General features: G+C 35.7%; 1 protein-coding gene across 1 annotated transcript; it reads right to left on the bottom strand.

Annotated features, from left to right (window-relative positions):
* Nucleotides 1-820: 820 nt before the first annotated feature.
* Nucleotides 821-16598, bottom strand: LOC116306368 (von Willebrand factor D and EGF domain-containing protein). The gene is made up of 22 exons (XM_031716414.2): nucleotides 16087-16598; nucleotides 12517-12570; nucleotides 12169-12422; nucleotides 11744-11845; nucleotides 11317-11655; nucleotides 10984-11057; nucleotides 10666-10735; nucleotides 10230-10445; nucleotides 8681-8877; nucleotides 7899-8379; nucleotides 7080-7339; nucleotides 6851-6965; nucleotides 6272-6529; nucleotides 5215-5329; nucleotides 4460-4873; nucleotides 4193-4387; nucleotides 4028-4075; nucleotides 3682-3831; nucleotides 3267-3367; nucleotides 3057-3115; nucleotides 2554-2708; nucleotides 821-1852 (listed from the first exon to the last, which is right to left on the bottom strand). Exons 1-22 carry the CDS (start codon nucleotides 16541-16543, stop codon nucleotides 1581-1583), a joined length of 4386 nt encoding a protein of 1461 aa, XP_031572274.1. The 5' UTR covers nucleotides 16544-16598; the 3' UTR covers nucleotides 821-1580.
* Between the last annotated feature and the right edge of the window lie 1671 nt (nucleotides 16599-18269).

Here is an 18269-nt window from a genome sequence, read left to right as displayed (position 1 = left end):
AAAGATCAAAAGTGTACTAACAGAGAAAAGGAAGAAAATAGTAGAAAATAGATTCAAGTATAGTCCTCCTTGGTGTCCTAGAAGTACAAGTATCCCAAACAAGTACATAATTATTGAAAATTTTTGCTTATTGTTATTTCTACGAATAGTTCTATGGGATTCGCAAAATTTGTACGCCTTTCAAATTCACCTGTTTTTTTGATATGTTTATAATCTTGGTTTAAATAAGTCTCACGCATGTCTTCTCGATTTTATTCTAGACGAGACAAACATTGCAAAAACTTCAGAAATATTTCAGTCTTGGTTATTTTTGTTGGTAATTGGCAATTTTCTGTTTTCGTTGCTCTCAGAACCTTCCAATATCAACTGCCAACAAAAAAAATCAGTTCTTTCTCTTAAAATTTCTCTCCAACTTTTTATTCAAAAATATCCTTCATATTATACATCAACAAGAACAATAAATAGATTTTTTTCTCAGTATATAGATGCTTTTATTATTTTTCTGTATTTATAATGTTTCTATGGTTTACTAAATGGAAAGAGATGAAACTATCCAAAAGACACTTGATCGTTAAAGAGAAGTATCGACACACATCAGGGACTACTATCAAACCAACACCCGTAATACTCCGCCCTGAAATGTAACCATAGACCTGAAAGGAAAAGAATTTATGACGCAGAAAGTATTATATTGAGATACCTTGTTATGGGTCTGTAGCAACGAAAAGTATGAGTCTAGTTTTCACTCGAAAAAAGGAGGCGGAAAATGAGGGGTAAGGGAAAGAAAAATATATCAAATCAAATAAAATAAATGAATCGCTTTAGCTCAGACATCTAAGCTTTAATTTCCTATAGAATGTGTATAGTCAAAACACCAATATTACATTGACCAGGCAATTTCAGCAGTATTAACTTATTTCGAAGATGCTGCTAATAATCAATTGAGGCTATCTCTTATTCTATCGATAAATTTGCCTTTGGATGCAAGTCACAGCAAATAGTTTATATTGGTAGAGTGGGAAGGGATGCTTATTCGCCCGTCTCATCGACCTGCTGTAAGCTGATCAAGCGATGTTCCAACCAATGGAGCGATGTATCTTACTATTCCTCTACCAGTTATTTGGTTGGCGAGTCGGAAAAGAAAAAGAATGTGGCTTATAGAAGGAAGGTTAGGTTTCTGATCTCACTATCAGTCGCTCGTTAACTACAGAGCTTGAGGGCTAATAAATCATTGCGTGCATTACTGTCATGTTTATCTTTGTAAAACAAAATCATACGTATGTGAGTATATAGCATGCTTCACGTTGAATACAAGTTTGACTACAATCAGTAAGAATATAGCACTGATGCAAACACGAATTTGGTTATATATGCTATAAATCGTACTAATTAACAAATATCGAGTATTGCTTTTTTTCGAGCGAGAGCTCTATGATTACTAGGGTAATCTTGGCCAACAGGTAAAACAAGTCATCAAACTGACATTACAAGAACGATTCACTCAATATTAATTACAACTAAGTATGAAATATGACGTTATATATGGAGTGATGACATCTGAAATTTCCTTGGGCTGTAATCTATGCCTGTAATTCATATGCAGGATTGCCGTGAAAAGCTTTGTTTTCGAAACTCTTGGTTTCATCGCATTTCTGCCTCGTTTCCTTCATCTCCATCTTGTTTTCTTCGTCGCATGGTATTATTTTGTTAGCACCAGATAGTGACCTTTTTCTGGCTTCAATTTGCCGAGAGCTGGTTCTTATTCTGACTATGATCACCACTACCACTATGAGGACTGCGGCAATACCGATGGCAACCAATAGAGGAACCAGAATGTTTGTCGGTTTTTCATCTGAAAATATCAATTGTAATAATATCAAACACCATAAATCATGTTTGTATATCATGAGTGCGTAGTTATGGCATAGGAAGAGACCGGTAAGTACAACTGAAATTTATCAGTCTGGTCAGTAACGGTGCACCATGTCTATTTTTATTTTAAGACAACTACATATATTAAAGAATTGCACAATGCCGATCCGTTATAACTAAATCTACGCTTGAGGTAATCAGTTCTAGTCTTAGGAATTTTAAGTTTTTTCTCAAAATTTCTAAATTCGTGAGAAGTATTTTTCAAGGTAAACAAGGGGAACCAGCAGTGTGGCCATTCAAGGATTTGTACATCATGGCGGCTTTTTGTTAACTCCTTTTGATTTTGATATGTAGTTTGTCAACCAAAGAGCCTTTTGAGTAACACAGACTTCAGAGCTAGCGTCAAAACGGCTTTGCGCCGTAATTAGTAGGTTCCTAACTGCAAATATCTGCGTACAAATAATAGTCTGCTCGTGCGCATTAGACTATTTGCTCTGCATATGACGCTAGCTCTGAATTGTTGCTCAAAAGGCTTGGTTTTGACAAACTACACATCAAAAGGAGTAAAGAAAAGCCACCATGGTGTACAAATCCTTAAACGCCCTTAATCCAGCTATATATACAGCATGGCAAAAGAGCAAACAAAAAAAATTTTTTTAGTGGTCTTTTAAATAATTTTACCATCCTTGTCTTGATTTTGAACAATCCTCAAAGAAGTCGGTTCAACCTCCAAGTTTCCCATTTTCCCATCTTTTATCCTATTTTTGATGGGTAGCAGAACATCTTCAAGATTGGAGTTGAAAACTAGAAGCATTTCAGCAATAACGCTTCCTTCTCTATAAAGAAAAAAGCTGGATAGTCAGCTTGGTTTATTAACCGGTTTTAGTCAAATCCAACTAGCGATCTATCATCAATGCTGCATTCTGATTGGATAAGCTACTAGTAGGCTATAAGTTATAGCCGCCCTACTAGTAGCGAAAAGTGCCAGCTTTGAAAACCAAAAAACTAAATGGAACTTTAATTCAACATTTGTTTGCATCTAAATATTTGACCGACTAGTTAGATTTCACTAAAACGATTAGTCCTGTCGCCCTCATGGCCTGTGAGTTAATAGCTATTGACTCATTGCCCATTCGTCCTCGAGTACTAATTGCAAAAAGAAATGGAAAGGAAATAAGATTTACCTAAACGATATAATCTTAACCTCAATTAGGTTCTTACTTCTTGCATAAGCTAACAAAATCTGAAACGAAGTCACAAAAGTGCGTTAGCAGCCGACTTTGTTCTTACCAACAATTCTTACCAATGTTCTTCTCTTTCTGACATTTTAAATCTGTAAGTAAGTTAGGTTTGATTTGTTTTTAATTTGTTTAGAGTTACTCATTCAAGGCTACCTCTTTCTTCAATGTCTGGGCAAGCTTGATAAAAGATTCACTACTCTTGTCCTTCAGTTTTTCTGTCCATTCTTTTCGTAATCGTAACTCAACCTTAAGCCCTGTATGTATGGGAATGGAATGAAAGGATAACATGAGTGCAATTCGACTAAAAAATATGTTCCTCCCTTTCAATCTCCCTCCCCTCCTTTCCTGTTTCGAGCCAGCCAGTTTCTATTTTTCCTTTAATTTGTTACTCATTAAAGTTCTAAATAAACATAGAAACAAGCAGAAATCTAAAGAACGAACTGATGCATGGAACGAATGGATGGATGGATGAAATCATTTGATTATATACACTTAATAATGCACAATATCGTACTTAATTTTTCAAACATCAACAATTGCAAACGTATAAAAATACATCAGGTCTTACTGGTGTTTTCACCGTTAGCCTGAGTTGTAAAACTCTCAGACGGTTTTATTCCAGAGGTTGAAGAAAACGTTTCTATTCCAGTAGTTGTATAAGCAGACGTTTCTTTTTCAGTGGTTGTAAAAAATGGCGTTTCTTTTTCAGTTGGATAAGCTGTTTATAAAAAAACGTAATTGATAATGTTTAGGGTACATTTATAAAGGATTACATCAAAAGTCAGAAAAATTACCAGTAAGAGTATATTTTGTTCTATTCCTATTTGTTCATAAAAGCTATACAATGAGCAGCAAGTTTCTTAAAAGAGTCAAAATTCCGAATAACAAAACATCTGGCAAATATAAACACTAACCTTTGTCTGTTGATGTAGTAGCTGTTTCAGTTGTGGTCAAATACGGCACTAAAAATGTTAAGGAAAAGGTGACGAACGCTAATACACTGTAATAATTATCATATAATAATTAACATATGATGTCTTTTAGTTAATAAAAGAAATGAAGGTTTTAACTTTTCCTACCTAAGCATGTTTTTCCGTCGCCGGTGTATCCGGGAGGGCAGGGACCACAAGTTAAATTACCGTTGGTGTCGGTACATCGCACTCCAGGATAGCAGGAATGATTACTACAACGGATCTCTTCCTGATCACAGTAAGGCCCTTTAAAGCCAACATTACATCGGCAGGTGTAGTTATTGACTCCATCGATACAAACACCTATTGTAACATATACAGAAATTTGTCTAAATATTTTTTAACTTTTTAAAGTAATTTTGAAACTTATCTTACCATTTCCACAGTTAACGCCATTGCAGTCATTAATGTTTTGCTCACAGTTTGGTCCAGAGAATCCTCGAAGGCAGTTGCAATAGTACTGTCCAGATCCCCGTGGGTGGTAGGGGTGGGGAACACACTGACCACCGTTCCGACAAGGACATTGTAATATACGTACTGTGATATTCAATGTATCAAATGCTCCACACTCATCCGTAACTTTCAGATTAAATCCTTGATTACCATTCGATGTCACGTTCCATCTCAGTAAACCAGATTTAATGAATGTGTAGTCGTGAGCCGTAGAACGGAGTAGAGAGTATGTTACTGGACGGTTATCAGGGTCTTTCGAAAGAAGTTGGAGAATAAGATATTCTCCTTTAATAGCAAAGTATGTTTGATTGGAAGTGAACTTTGGCGCACGGTTTCCTTGAAATAATAATAGAATAATAATAAATGATATAGAAGGAAGGAAGAAGTGAAGGATAGATCTCCTCGGCTCGGGTGCAATGTTCTGCCATTTCAGACCACGTGTCATTCCCTAGAGTATCATTTCTTTGTTTAACACTTGCGCTCGGTTGCGCATGAGAAGACACATGAATATGGATACAAATCAAATGAAGAATCTCATTCTCTTGGGAATAATACGTGTTCTGAAATTGGAAAAGTTTACGCCCGAGTCGAGGAGGTCTATAAATCGTTACGTTACAGAAATTAATCTTAAGAATTTGACATGACATTGTTAATTATTTCGATACTTATAAAGTAACCTTTTCTTGGAGTCCAGGAATGCTGGTCGTCACTCGGGATGCACTGCTGGCACCAGTCTAACGGATTTGATTGAAGTGCAGCAAAACAGTGTCCGCTGATAATGCACGATTCTTTCTGTATAAACATACAGTCGGCAAACGATTAAAAACCAGATGAAACAACAGTGTTATTAAGGATGTTCATGGGCAAAAGTTCCCATCGTCTGATTTTTTTAAAAAATTTACATGATGAAACTACATTATTCTAGAAGTAAAATAAGCATATAAAAAAATGAGGGTCACCGACTTCGTTTAGTCATCAGAATGCGTGGAAGTTTACCCTTTTACGGTAAAAACGCGAGAACAAAGTAGACGTGGAAAGCTGTCAAAAATAAGCCATCTTTTAATGAAAAAAGGAATTGATCGTCCCCATTCCCCCAGAACTCTAGAAAATAACCAAATAATTAGTTAGCTGATAGAAATGTTCAACGATTATTCGCCGAAGGCGAAGTGAATATCGGGGAATATTTACCGAGACGCAAGTCTTGTATTTTCGACGCAAGTGAGCATAATAAATAATGGAGAGAGAATTTTTCCCCCCCAATTTTATTTATCTTTGCAAGCGGCACAAATCGACAAACAAGCGTGCGCGTGCGCGTGCACGCTATATTCACCTGTAGGTGAATATAGTAGCATAGGACATAAATTGTGACCAATGAGCGCGCCGGACATGTAAATATGTAATTTCGATTTGATCCCATCGTCAGATGTTTTTAATTTCCCCCTAAAGTTGGGTGTAAAGTACTTTTAAAAATGAAATGAGGAAGGTGAGTCCCCGAATTTATTTTAGAGCTATAGAAAGGATGGGCGAATAATACCTATGAAGTGCCCTCACCTAAGTACTTAGTCTTCTTTCTCGTAAAGGAATTTTTGAATAGAAAAGTAGTAAGGTGGAATATCAATTTGAAATAAGACGAGGACATAACTTATTGAATTTTTACTCTTACAGCAGAATGCTTAGAACTGTATCGTAGTTACGCCTGACATAATTCATAAACAAAAAACTTTAGTTACTCACCTTCAGAGTGCAGTTCATTGATTTACTACAGTTTAAGCAGACAGAGTCATAGGAAACAAACTTTAGCTGCCTTGCACTTGTTCTTACGCCATCATTTGATACTGAAATCAAAAGTCCGCCTGCAGGGGTACCATCGTTTTCATAATCATCAATTGTGGTGGGAGGGTCAGGAAGGTTACATTTTACTACGTATAGGTCTGTCATTTTTCCGGGTAGTTTTATAGTTGATGTCCTTGGCGACCAATTTCCTTTAAAAACCTAATGATAACGTGTTGCTTGTCTTAGTCAGAAGTCATGTAATTTGAAAATATACAAAACTAAGCATAACATATTTAGGTACGTTTTTGGTTTCAGTTAACTGCCAGTAATTAATCCCCTGCACCGCACTAGGACTGTAACTTTCTGCGAATGCCTCAGTTCACATTTTATCCTACAATAAGTTGTTTTATAACAGCCAAAAAAAGCTAGTAGCATTTTGTTCAAATTTTAAAATTGTAGAGATTTAAAACTGATGTCTTCTTTTTATTCTTTTTCGTTACTCTTACGAAATTTGGTAAAACGATTTCCCTTGTAATTTACCTTGAACTCTTTTATGTGACATGTTATATTCTCGGAGCTAATGAAATCCTGACCAAAGATATCAGTTTTCTTGCACGGTCTTTCACGAATATCACATAGTCCTCCATCGTAAATTCTAAAGTAAGAATTTTAAAAGAAACCAAGACGATTTAACTTTCAGACATTCATGCAGGCCAATTAAAACGTTAAGGTCTAGTGGAGCTTTCCCCAGACAGTTAAATTAACATACCCCAGCAATTCAGGAACTGCGCTAGTTTCCATTGAGCAATCAATTGCAGTAAAACCTTCATCGCATATGCAGGTTCTATTTGAGCAGTTTCCATGTCCACTACAGTCGTTTGGGCACAAGTTTTCGCCGATCTCCATTGGGGGGACCATGTTTCCATTAGAATCATTAGAATAAAGAGATAAATTTTTCAAAGAAAACATTTCACATTGACTTTTCATAAAATCAAAAGCCGAATCCGCAAAGACAATATCGCCTGTTAGCTGAAAGATAATTTTTTTGGTATTAGACAATAAACATTAAAAGATATTTGCACTGTATATCTGGCTTACATGATAGCCATTTTGTAGGGCTTATAGACCCCTTGCACTGAATCCCTAGAGGAACTGTTCTGGTGGACAAAACACATAGGCTGTCTTTTCTTATGCAAAAAAATCCAATCTAGAGCAATTCCTCTCGGGACTCAGTGCAAGGGGTCTATAGCGCAATATCATTGCAATGCTTTTTCTTTCCCGGGGAGAATCTTTTTGTTGGGCAGGCACTGAGTTGCCCTACAACGTGGCTGCCGTTAAACCTTTGTATAAGTCGTTGATTTCTAAAAAGTAGAAGAAAAGCAAAAAAGGAAGAAAAGAGAAAGCACACGGAAAAAAGAAATGAAGATAAAATAAACAGAGGTAATGAAGAGGCATTGAACAAGACTTGAAACATGGGCTGTAGGAGAATGTTTGGTTTGAGACGGGAAAAATGCTTGTTATTAGACCAAATAAATCAAAAACCAAATATTCTCCTACAGCCCATGGTCAAACTCGACGCTATACTGACCTCTAAATCAGTGACACATTGTAGCATGGCTAATGTTAAATTTGTACCAGGAACTTCTTCGCAAACCTTTCCTGCGGTGGAATCTTCAATGACTTTTTTACAAATTCTGGTCGCGTTTTCTTTTGACATGCCATTCACGATCCTAGCGGATCGTCTATTGCGGAAACGATGAATGGCGTGTTTTGCATCTTTTTCATCAACAAAGAAGCTGCGATCCTCGTAATCAATGATGTCATCACTGTACCACCGACTGTCTACAGATCGTCGATTAATCTTTTGACCAAACCTATTTAGTGCGGTTGTTACATCTTCTGGGTGATTTGATGAAGTATATCCCTGAAAATGGTTTGTTGTATCGAAGCAACTATCTTTTGATATTTTATGAATTGGTCCTACAGGACAAGTGCAAGCCATTCCATCATCTGCTTTCCTTTTAACAATTTCTGGCAAAGCCTCGAAAAGACTTTTACTTGTGTCCACTCTAGATTTTTAAATCATGATTGGTTCAGAATTAAAGATAAATGTAATTTGTAGCAAGCAAAGTTAAGCGAGGCACGCAGAAGCACGACCCAGCGAATCCAGCGAGAAGCCTTTCGGGTATTGGAGTGGCATATAAAGTTAGTGCTGATTGATTATGTTTTATGTTTTTCAAACTTAAAACATTTTAGCCTATAATATCTTACTACTTTTTCCCCTAACTTGGTGCAATCAAACAATGAGTTTTTTTTATACCATTATTTTTTTACGTAACTTTGTAACCGCTGCAAATTCACTTGACTCACCTCATACTATCTCCAAAGGAATTCGCATCGTGAAATACTTGTCCATTGTGTTTGAAATCATCATCTTGGTCACCGTTAAAGTTACCACATAACCCAGATATTTTACTTCTTTTATCAGGTTTTGGAGCAAAAACTTTGACACTCATCCCCCAACTAGTACGCGTAGCAATGATTTGAGTCCCCGATGATAGAATTACCTGAAATAACGGCATTATATTACGGAATTTCTGGTTAAATTAATAGAAAAAATACCTTATTTATTAAGAGGAAATTTTTTTCAATAATGAGCAATAATGGCAAAAAGCGCCAAAAACTAGACTTTCGTATGAGTTTTGATCCCAATTTTAGAATAAAATTTTTGCTTTGGGTTAACACTTTGATTCCACTTTCATCGGTCATCTCCACTTCCAAGCAAGTTAAACTTTCTGAATAACAACATTTTAGCCTTGTACTACAGCCTTTCTTTTTTTCTTTAGTTTTTGGCGCTCGCTGCTTGAATACGAAAAGAATCAGTCTCTCTTTATCCAAACTAGATGTAGCTTCTGAATATCTTTAAAACATTATTTTTCAGGATAAGGTATATAGATCTTATAATCGAATAAGGTATTCATTATCCAACTGAGCTTACTTTTTCCCAACTAAGAAGGCTTTTTAAAATAAAACAATATTCTTTAAGAAACCAGTTTTCAAAACCGGTTTTTTACTGTACAAAATATCCTAGAGTACGAATATTTAGCAATTATTTTTTAGCAAAAATAAGTTACTATGTACACAAGTTGGTATATGCTAAAGCAATTATCGCCTCAGGCTCAGTGAATATCGGGGAATATTTACCGAGACGCGAGTCTTCGAGCGGAGAGGTAGAATATTCTCCATACTCACTGAGCCTGAGGCGAATAACCAACTTTACAGAGTAACTTATTTTTATATACAATAATTCAATAAAAACAAACAAACAGAAACTTGCCTCTTCCAATTTTGTCAGTCCTCGGAATGTTTTCAAATTGCCTATACCTATACTAATTGTACTCCTCTTGTCCAATCAGAATCGAGTAATTTTGTTCAGCGTATTATAAAATATAAAATTGAATGCTTTACGAGGGTTTTTATGGGAAAATGCTCTGGCTGGCAAGAGCTTAACAGCTAACACTTTTCCTATACAAATTCTTATAAAATATTTGGTAATAGATAGTACGCGCTCCCTGATTAGTCGGAAACTGTGCTTTATTAGTGAACGGAAAATCATCAATAAACACAAATTATCCTCTAGATCTTACAAATGTGGAGGCGCTCTTTTTAATTTCTGGTTCCTACATCAGATACATACGTACATAGATTATCATTATCATACATCTTCATTGTCATCATCGTCGTCACGGTCGCGGTCGTCGCGGTCGCCTTTATCAGCATTATATGTATACAAGAGAATACTTAATATTCTCTTGACGTATACCATAGTTAATAGATTAGATCTGCTAATTATGATTATACATTTTGATTTTTTTTTAAATAAAAAAACAGGGTAATGTAGCAGGCAAAAGGGACTTACTTGATATTTAACTGATGAACCGGTCAACGTTCTGTAAACATGAGTTCCATGTGAAATTGGTCTTGGTACATATGCTTTAAATCTTCTTAAGGCAGATTCATGAAGACTAAGATCTTTGTTGCAAACAGATAATATTATGAGATCGTTATCTTCACGTATTGCTACTCCACAATTACACGAAACGCCGCCATTGCAAGACCAAAGACGCGAATGAATCTGTCATACATATATATATATAAAGAAAGGCAGAATTAGAAAAGTATAAGAAATTAAAAGACTCTATCTATTCTTAGTGGAAAAAATTATTTACGGTAAAACGCATTAAAACACAAACATAAATCTGGACTACCTATATTAGGAAAGATTGATGTCCATCTTTTCCGCTACTGATTATGCCGAATATTGTGTGCAATTCTACGTGTAGAAACAAAATTACCTCTACGTGTTTCGTATCTTTCACACTGCGGTACAACACGTAATCACCAATCTTATAGAAATCGAAGTACCTGCAAAAATATTTAAATACGTATAAGTTAGTAATCCTAATTAATTTCAAATTAGAATATTTAGATATTTATTCAGCAGTCAATATGGGTGGATGGTCGGCGGGTGAATAGATGGTAGACGCTTGTTTTTGTTTTTTTTGTTTTTTGTTTTTTGTTTTTTGTTTTCACAGTCAGTGAATATGTTTTAAATGATTGGTTGTTTCCATGATTACATTAAAAGCTGGATAAGCATTAGACACCATTATTACTTTTTGTCAAACGTTGTATAATGTGGATCCGCATACGATGTGCAAAGACCAATTTCTGTATTTCTAACTTTGATCTAGAAATGAAAAGTAGAGAAAATGAATGAAATGATAATATGCGATATCACTTTGTATATATATGTGTGTGTGTGTATATATAACTATTAGTCACTAAATAGATACTATTAGTTAGTATTCAGTTTGATTTTATTTCACGGTTTAATTGCATCCGCTCTATTAAGAGTTTAAGAGTGTGAAGAGTTGAATGCCCACCTGTCGCTAGGGGTACCCTGATACATGTACCTTAAAATGTGATGTGATTTTTTGTTCATATACCTGTACAGATTTTACACGATAATTAAACCAGAATGTATGGGCATCCTCAAACGCAAAGTGGAATTGCATATTATTCTCTGGCTCATTTGGGTAATCACATATCGCTTTGATAGTTATGTTCTTGTCCACCATTGTATCTTTTCTTCCAAATTGGATTCCACACGTACTAACAGCGGCCTGTTTTTCTTTGCCTTGGAATGCATAGGGTACGTAAACGGATAGCTTAACTGGATCAGTAGGCATCCCATGCATAGGCAGAATCGGTACGGTTGCTCGGAAAGTAACATTCTTTTCTTTATTTACGTCACATTCTGTGAGGCTAATAATTGGTGGATAAACCTGCAGCAATAAAAAACAATTTATAAGCCAGTTATCCATATTTCCAACCCTTCAAACTAAAGTATTTCATTAGTTTAATAAAACTCACCGTGATTCCAATGTAGTAAAATGGACTGTATCTCCCGACACTTGTATAGTTATTGTTAGGATAAGATGAATACAGATATTTCATTCGAAGTCGACAGCGAACCTTAATTCCAAAGACAAACCAATTTTAAGTTTAGAAAAATGGCTAACTTTCCCAATTTAATACAGAATGTCCGAACAACAAAATCAAATCCATAAGATTTTATAGTAGTTATCGATTTTTTTCTTTTCTTTTCTAGAATGGATTTATTTTTTAGACAGACATTTACAGTTTACAGCAATCGTTGTCTTTTTGCCGTCAAAATTTTTTTTTTAATATGGTATTTTGCATTACTACAGCTCAGTGATTGTCAATGGGAAAAAACTTCGTTGGTCCAAAAAAATACAGTTGTCCCATCGCCTGTGTTTTTGTCCTTTAAAACTTACCCATTCTCCAGGTTTACCGTAATCTTGGTGGTTGAGAATACTTTGCCTTTCGTTACATGGTGTATCCGGGCTTGTACAAATTTCTTGGTTCTCAAAAAGTCTTCCACTGGAATACCAGTCCACCGAAAAGGATACATTATTCCATTGGGGAAATTCAAATTTACATAACATTTTGACTTCCGGAGAATTGTCATCTAGGTAAGTTACTTTAGGTGTTGGAATGAGATCATAAGGGAAATCCACAATGGTCAACACTAATAATGTATGAAAAATAAGAAACAGAATCTTAGTTGAGGCTCTCTCTCTTTTTCTTTTTCTCTGAGAAATTTCTTCTCAGGCATTGCTTACCTTGACAATTCGGTGGCATACCAGACATTCCTCTTGGACATGGCATTAAATTTCCTATGACAACAAATTATAGAATATGTAAACTAATACTTGCTAATACTCGAGTGATTATCGATAATTATGTATATATCTATAAATGTAATCATGGAGTAATTCAGTTCCAACTTCAAAAACTGAATATGGTTTCTGGGGACTAGGGATTTATTTATTTATTTGTTCAAGATGTAATTTTTTTACCTCAAAAATTAAGAGTGTTCTAGTTTTAATGCTTCATAGAAAAGAACTGTTTTGAAAACAGATTATTAGCTACAACTACATTCTTAAACCGTTTTCCCCTATAACTTGTAATTTTTCCATCGGAATTATTAATTTTTAACTCTTGCGATACGCGAAGCGTAGAAGCGAGTTATTGCGAGGGGTCTGAATATGCAAATGTGTTACTCGCTTATACTCTCTAAGGTGGTTAGCAGATCAATAAATAATCGTTTATGAATCGTCTTACAACATCTGTTTACGAACGTTACCTGAAACGGATTCGGACTTTATATAAACACGTACGAACTTCTTATCCATTAAAGGGTGGACAAGGAATTTATACAAGGAGCTGCTGGAATGCTATTTATCCATGTGGGATGTTGTCTAGCACCAGGCAGGATGGCACTGAGCATGCTCACACTCGATCATAGCTTTGCCTTCGGATTATTTATATCAAAAGAATCAAGAAAAGATAAATGCATAGAGAGAGTATTTAACGTTCCAGTCGGTAAAAAGGACAGATACCATAGCTTCTAAATATAGTCTTTTCTCGTATCATTATATCACATTTTCAGAACGCGTAATTCAGTTGGAAGACTGCGATGTGTTGAAGTTTGAACCTCGGAGTGCCTACATTTATATATTAGTAACCATTTCTTGAAACGACCCCACAGCTCACAACAACTTTTCATACAATACAAGCTAAAGAATTGTCTATTTGTTATTCAAAATGATCTATGACCCCACCACTAAGCGTTATTTACTAACTTAGAGAATAAAAAGTCAACAGATAAATTTCGAATCAAATTCCAAAATTACCATGAACTTGTTATAGCTTTTGAAATATATATAAATATATATATATATATATATATGTATATATTCCTTTCTTCTTTTTCGTAATTGCTGTTGCTATTGATATATTGTGTTGTGTGTGTGTGTGTGTATATGTCATTCAGTCTCGGCATCAAACCAAGCGTTGTCAACTGGTTAATTGACTTTCTTAGGAATAGAGTACAATGAGTGAAGCTGAATGTCGAATGTTACTCGGAGTGGCTAAAGGTTCCAGCTGGTATCGCTCAGGGAACTAGAATTGGTCCTTGGTTGTTCCTTGTAATGATTAATGATCTCAAAATGGAACGTGAAAATTTATCATTGTGGAAATTCGCTTACTATTTCTTATCGTATGAAAACAAGATAAGGAACGATCAATTAGCTATTAAAAATATCGATATAAGATTTCAGTAAGGCTACCATCACGCACAAGCTTAGATAATGGTATGCTTTGGATTCACAAGTAAACTTCTTAGCTCCTCCCATTAGCATTTGTACCTCTGGTTACGTCCTACACACTTTTTACCTCTTTGCTTAGTTATTTTAGCACTGTTCTTTTAAATCTTATGATAGAAATATTCATCGTAGACCACAGGTAGCCCAAGCTTGGTTTCTGTGGTGTCCTATTATAAGGAAATGTATGGGGAATCATCAAAAATTTCAATAAAATCATCACAACGTGAAATAAAGCCTCGAAATTTTACCCTATCATTGAGAAATAGCACTTCTTTCGCTCTGCGTGGTTATTTTTTGAATTTAGCCCGTTTTAAGGAAACTCGGGATCCAAAAGCGAGCCATCACTGGAAAGAAAATTCGAAGACGTACGAGGTTTCAAAGACTCGTGATGGCTCGCTTTTGGATCCCGAGTTTCCAACCTTCGCTTATTTCTTACTGGTGGGGGAAAAATTCTTAAAACGGGCTAAATTCAAAAAATAACTACGCAGAGCGAAAGAAGTGCTATTTCTCAATGATAGGGTAAAATTTCGAGGCTTTATTTCACGTTGTGATGATTTTATTGAAATTTTTGATGATTCCCCATACATTTCCTTATAACAGGACACCACAGAAACCAAGCTTGGGCTACCTGTGCGTAGACTTTTCTATACATTTACGATATATTCATATATTAACTTTAGTTTAAGCTATGTTTAGTTCCAAGGTTTTCACTTGTATTACTCGTAATTAAGATATCACACTTAGGAACTTACTATTTCCTTTAGCCAATCATGATTCAACGATATTATCATATTGATTAGATTTCTTCGCTAGTGTTTGAAATATTTTCATTACCAGTACTGAAATATTTCTTAATCTACATATTTGTCGTGGGTGTCTCAAAATAGCTACAAAAATATCTCATCCACTTTCTATCCATTTGCCTCTCTCCTATCCATTACCTCTTTCCTCTCCATTAATTACTTCTTATACTTCTATCTACTATCTACTTACGTAATTAACGGCTTTTTATTTTATTTTATAATAATTTTTTTCCTATACAACTGCTCTACGTATATTGAATAAAAAAATAAAAACAAGGAAACTTCTTTTCCTGCATAAAAATTATTAACTCATTAGAGAAGTAATTCCAAAAACTCGTGCTTTGTGTTTCATTAGGGTTTCCAAACACTCAAAAACAATAAAAGCACTCGGCCTACGCGGCCTCGTGCTTTCAAATGTTTTCTCGTGTTTGGAAACCCTAATGAAACACAAAGCACGAGTTTTTGAAATATTAACTTAAATGGAACAGCCATGTTGAATCAATAACATCCACGGCTGGTAAACACTTGTACCTTTTACGTCAACTGAAAAGAGCTAATGTCTCCAGCACTGATCTAATAAGATTCTACTGTAGTTGTATTAGATCTATTATAGAATATTTGTGCCAAGTTTTTCACAGTAGCCTGCCTATCTATTCATCGAACGAAATTGAAAGGATTCAAAAAAGAGCGATGAACATAATATTCTATCTATGTGTGTGCTTTCTTGAAAGTTTGCTGCAGTTAATGACTTATTAAACCCGCATGATCTAGCTATTTAGTTCGATTAGCCCCACTATTTCTAAGTAGCTTGTGCTCTTCTTCTGCAGTTATCTTTTCTGTATTTTCTAATGTTTTCTATAGTTGAGATTGCTAATAAAGATATATTGTTAATGAACTTAATACCCGGAAGGAATTTAAGTAAAGGGAGTGGTGTTTGAACACAAATTCATACACACTCATCACATCCTTGAATGATTTCGTTTACTTTTTATGCGTAAAAGTTTTTTAATAACTATTCCCCCGCGAATATCAGACAGCAGTTAGAGATAAAAAGCAGTGATACTGAGTAGAGTAGACCTGAATTTAGCTTGATTTTAAGATATTACCCTACGGCTTAAAGTTTGACATGGAAGTATACGATCTGAGCTTTCATTTTATTGCAAGACAGATTGCTAAATTATATCTTATGTGACTGAATCTGACTATATTTTTTAAGGCTTACCTGCGCAATAAGCTATTGTGCATCCTCGGGTTGGTACAAGTAAATAGACAAAGTAGTTTCCACAGTGTTTTACGGAAATCTGATGCTTTCGAACGCAACCATCTTTCATATCGAACATGTTAACGCAGACTGTGGTGACCACGGTTTGTCCTTTTGTGGTTGGCAAGGTTCCCTTTATCCAGATTGGAGCAACCGTGCCGCAGTGGTACGGTTTTGGCTTGGTAGTTGGTATCATTCCACCAACAGCACTGGTAAATCTGTACCAACCAGGTTTCAGAAGGTTGTCGCATATCGGAATTTCTCCTAATGTCCATTTGTAAGCGGTGCTTCGATAGGGATTGTTTATTACTTTGTGGGTAGTACATGGATTATTCGCGTTTGCTCGTATAACAATAATGATCAGTACAAAGAAACAGAACAAAAACGTTTGCGCCATTCTTTCTAGACTCAAAAACATTGCAACGCAGTTATCCTTGCAGTGCACTCTAGATGTGAACTGGCCAAACCTCAGCCTTCCTTGACCCTTATTAAGGTTAGAGCTCCCTCCCGTCATTGTCCTGTCATTTTAGGTTGACGAATCGCGCAATTACGTATGTCACAAAAGTTTTTTTTAAAAAGATTGCTTTGGAGATCACGTCGATTAGAACTACCACATAAATGTTCTAAAAATATCAATAAAGCGAAGACCACCCTTTTCTACTAAAGTATCCATATTGGCTACCACAAGTGATCTTACCAATCGATTAACAAATATTATCATTAACTTACTAATGTCTTTAATGTAATAAGATCATCTTATAAAGGAGGGAACCAAATCACAGATGGCTTAAGGTCACTTTTCAAAAAAGCCTTATTAGGACCCTTTGGTAACAGTAGTCCCCTTCCTATGCATAACTTTCGGCTGTAAAGACTCTGTACTGTAAAACTCCAGCAGAAGGTTTGAGTATTAGGGAAAAAATCAAAAAGATTCCGTTGTCGCCCGGCAGGCTAGTTCGTGTAATATTTATCCATGTCGTCAATGTGGAATTATCAGTCAATCATGCAACACAAAACCTCAAAAATCTACAATGGACGGCTTCAAACACAAAAACCGGAAGAAGTTTGACCTCAATCTTACTGACCTTCAACTTCATGTATTAAAGTATTAGTCTTAGATGTATTATAAGTCTTAGATGGTTTTCAGGCTTTGATCGAAGAACCATAGCAGAATGAGATAATGATAAACATTCCAAATGAAAACAAAAAATAACAAGTTTTGACACGGGAAAACGTGTCAAATGTGCTAGGCACATTGGATACTTTGAATAAAGTAGAAGACTATTTGGGATTTAGTCATTGTAAGACAGAAGAAAGTCCGTGGATTGGGTTTGACTAAAAATAGAATATTTTGTAATGCTGATAGAAGAGAGACGTTTTTTCGAGGCAAGATTTTTTTACGGTCAAATTGAACCAGCATAAACGAGTCTTGGTCGCAAACCCCAAAGCAAGCCTCCGTCTCTCTGAGAACCAGCATTATGGTGGCTCCATCGGCTCAAAAACACCACACAAAACATTGAACAGAGGATTCTCCATCTACAGAAAAAGTTTGCTCTCGAAAATTTACCTTCCCCCGAGTGAGAGAAAGGAAAGAAGACTCTTTCCTTTCTCTCTCTCGGGGGAAGGTAAAGGAGACTCTGCTCGCAGTGTTACCTCAGAATAGAAATATTGCGAAAAACGTATCTCTTTCCCTACGCTTCTTAGTAAATTTGCCCCCTAAACAATATGGCGTCGGAAACCGTGAAAGGATCTATAAATAAACTAATATAAAACTCGTGTGAGTACTCTTTTATGTAAATTATGACGCAGTAAATTCCTCGTACACCCACTCATTGAAGGTTTCGGCATGAAAACCCCTTTTTTCATAAAAATATTCGATCGACTACAAATAGATACGTTTAGCCCGGGGGGGGGGGGGGGGGGTACTCCAATATATGGACTATACGGGGATGATCCGCTGAACAGGGTATGGGTTTTCGAGCTTCTTGTCATAAACAGGGTATGCAATTTCACTCAAGTTCCAAGTTCTTCCTGAGTTTCCTGTCATATTCAGGGTTTCTACTTTCGTATTGACCGAAACTGGTTATTTGTATGGTCGTAAAAAAACGATACGCGAGATGACATGATAATTGAAACGGGAACTCAGT

This window comes from Actinia tenebrosa, unplaced genomic scaffold (genome assembly GCF_029948245.1).
Source record: "Actinia tenebrosa isolate PJP-AT-01 unplaced genomic scaffold, QUT_ActTen_1.0 PGA_scaffold7__59_contigs__length_16204524, whole genome shotgun sequence".
Classification (NCBI taxonomy): Eukaryota; Metazoa; Cnidaria; class Anthozoa; order Actiniaria; family Actiniidae; genus Actinia; species Actinia tenebrosa.
This window is presented reverse-complemented; position numbering and strand designations above follow the sequence as displayed.

Bases quoted from the DNA above. Each gene is read 5' to 3' on its own strand.
- LOC116306368 (XM_031716414.2), bottom strand. From the start codon at position 16,543: ATGTTTTTGAGTCTAGAAAGAATGGCGCAAACGTTTTTGTTCTGTTTC. The intron at 4,076-4,192 runs GTAGGAAAAGTT...TAACATTTTTAG, and splicing joins CGACGGAAAAACATGCTTAG to TGCCGTATTTGACCACAACT. The intron at 1,853-2,553 runs GTAAAATTATTT...TGATATTTTCAG, and splicing joins TCAAAATCAAGACAAGGATG to ATGAAAAACCGACAAACATT.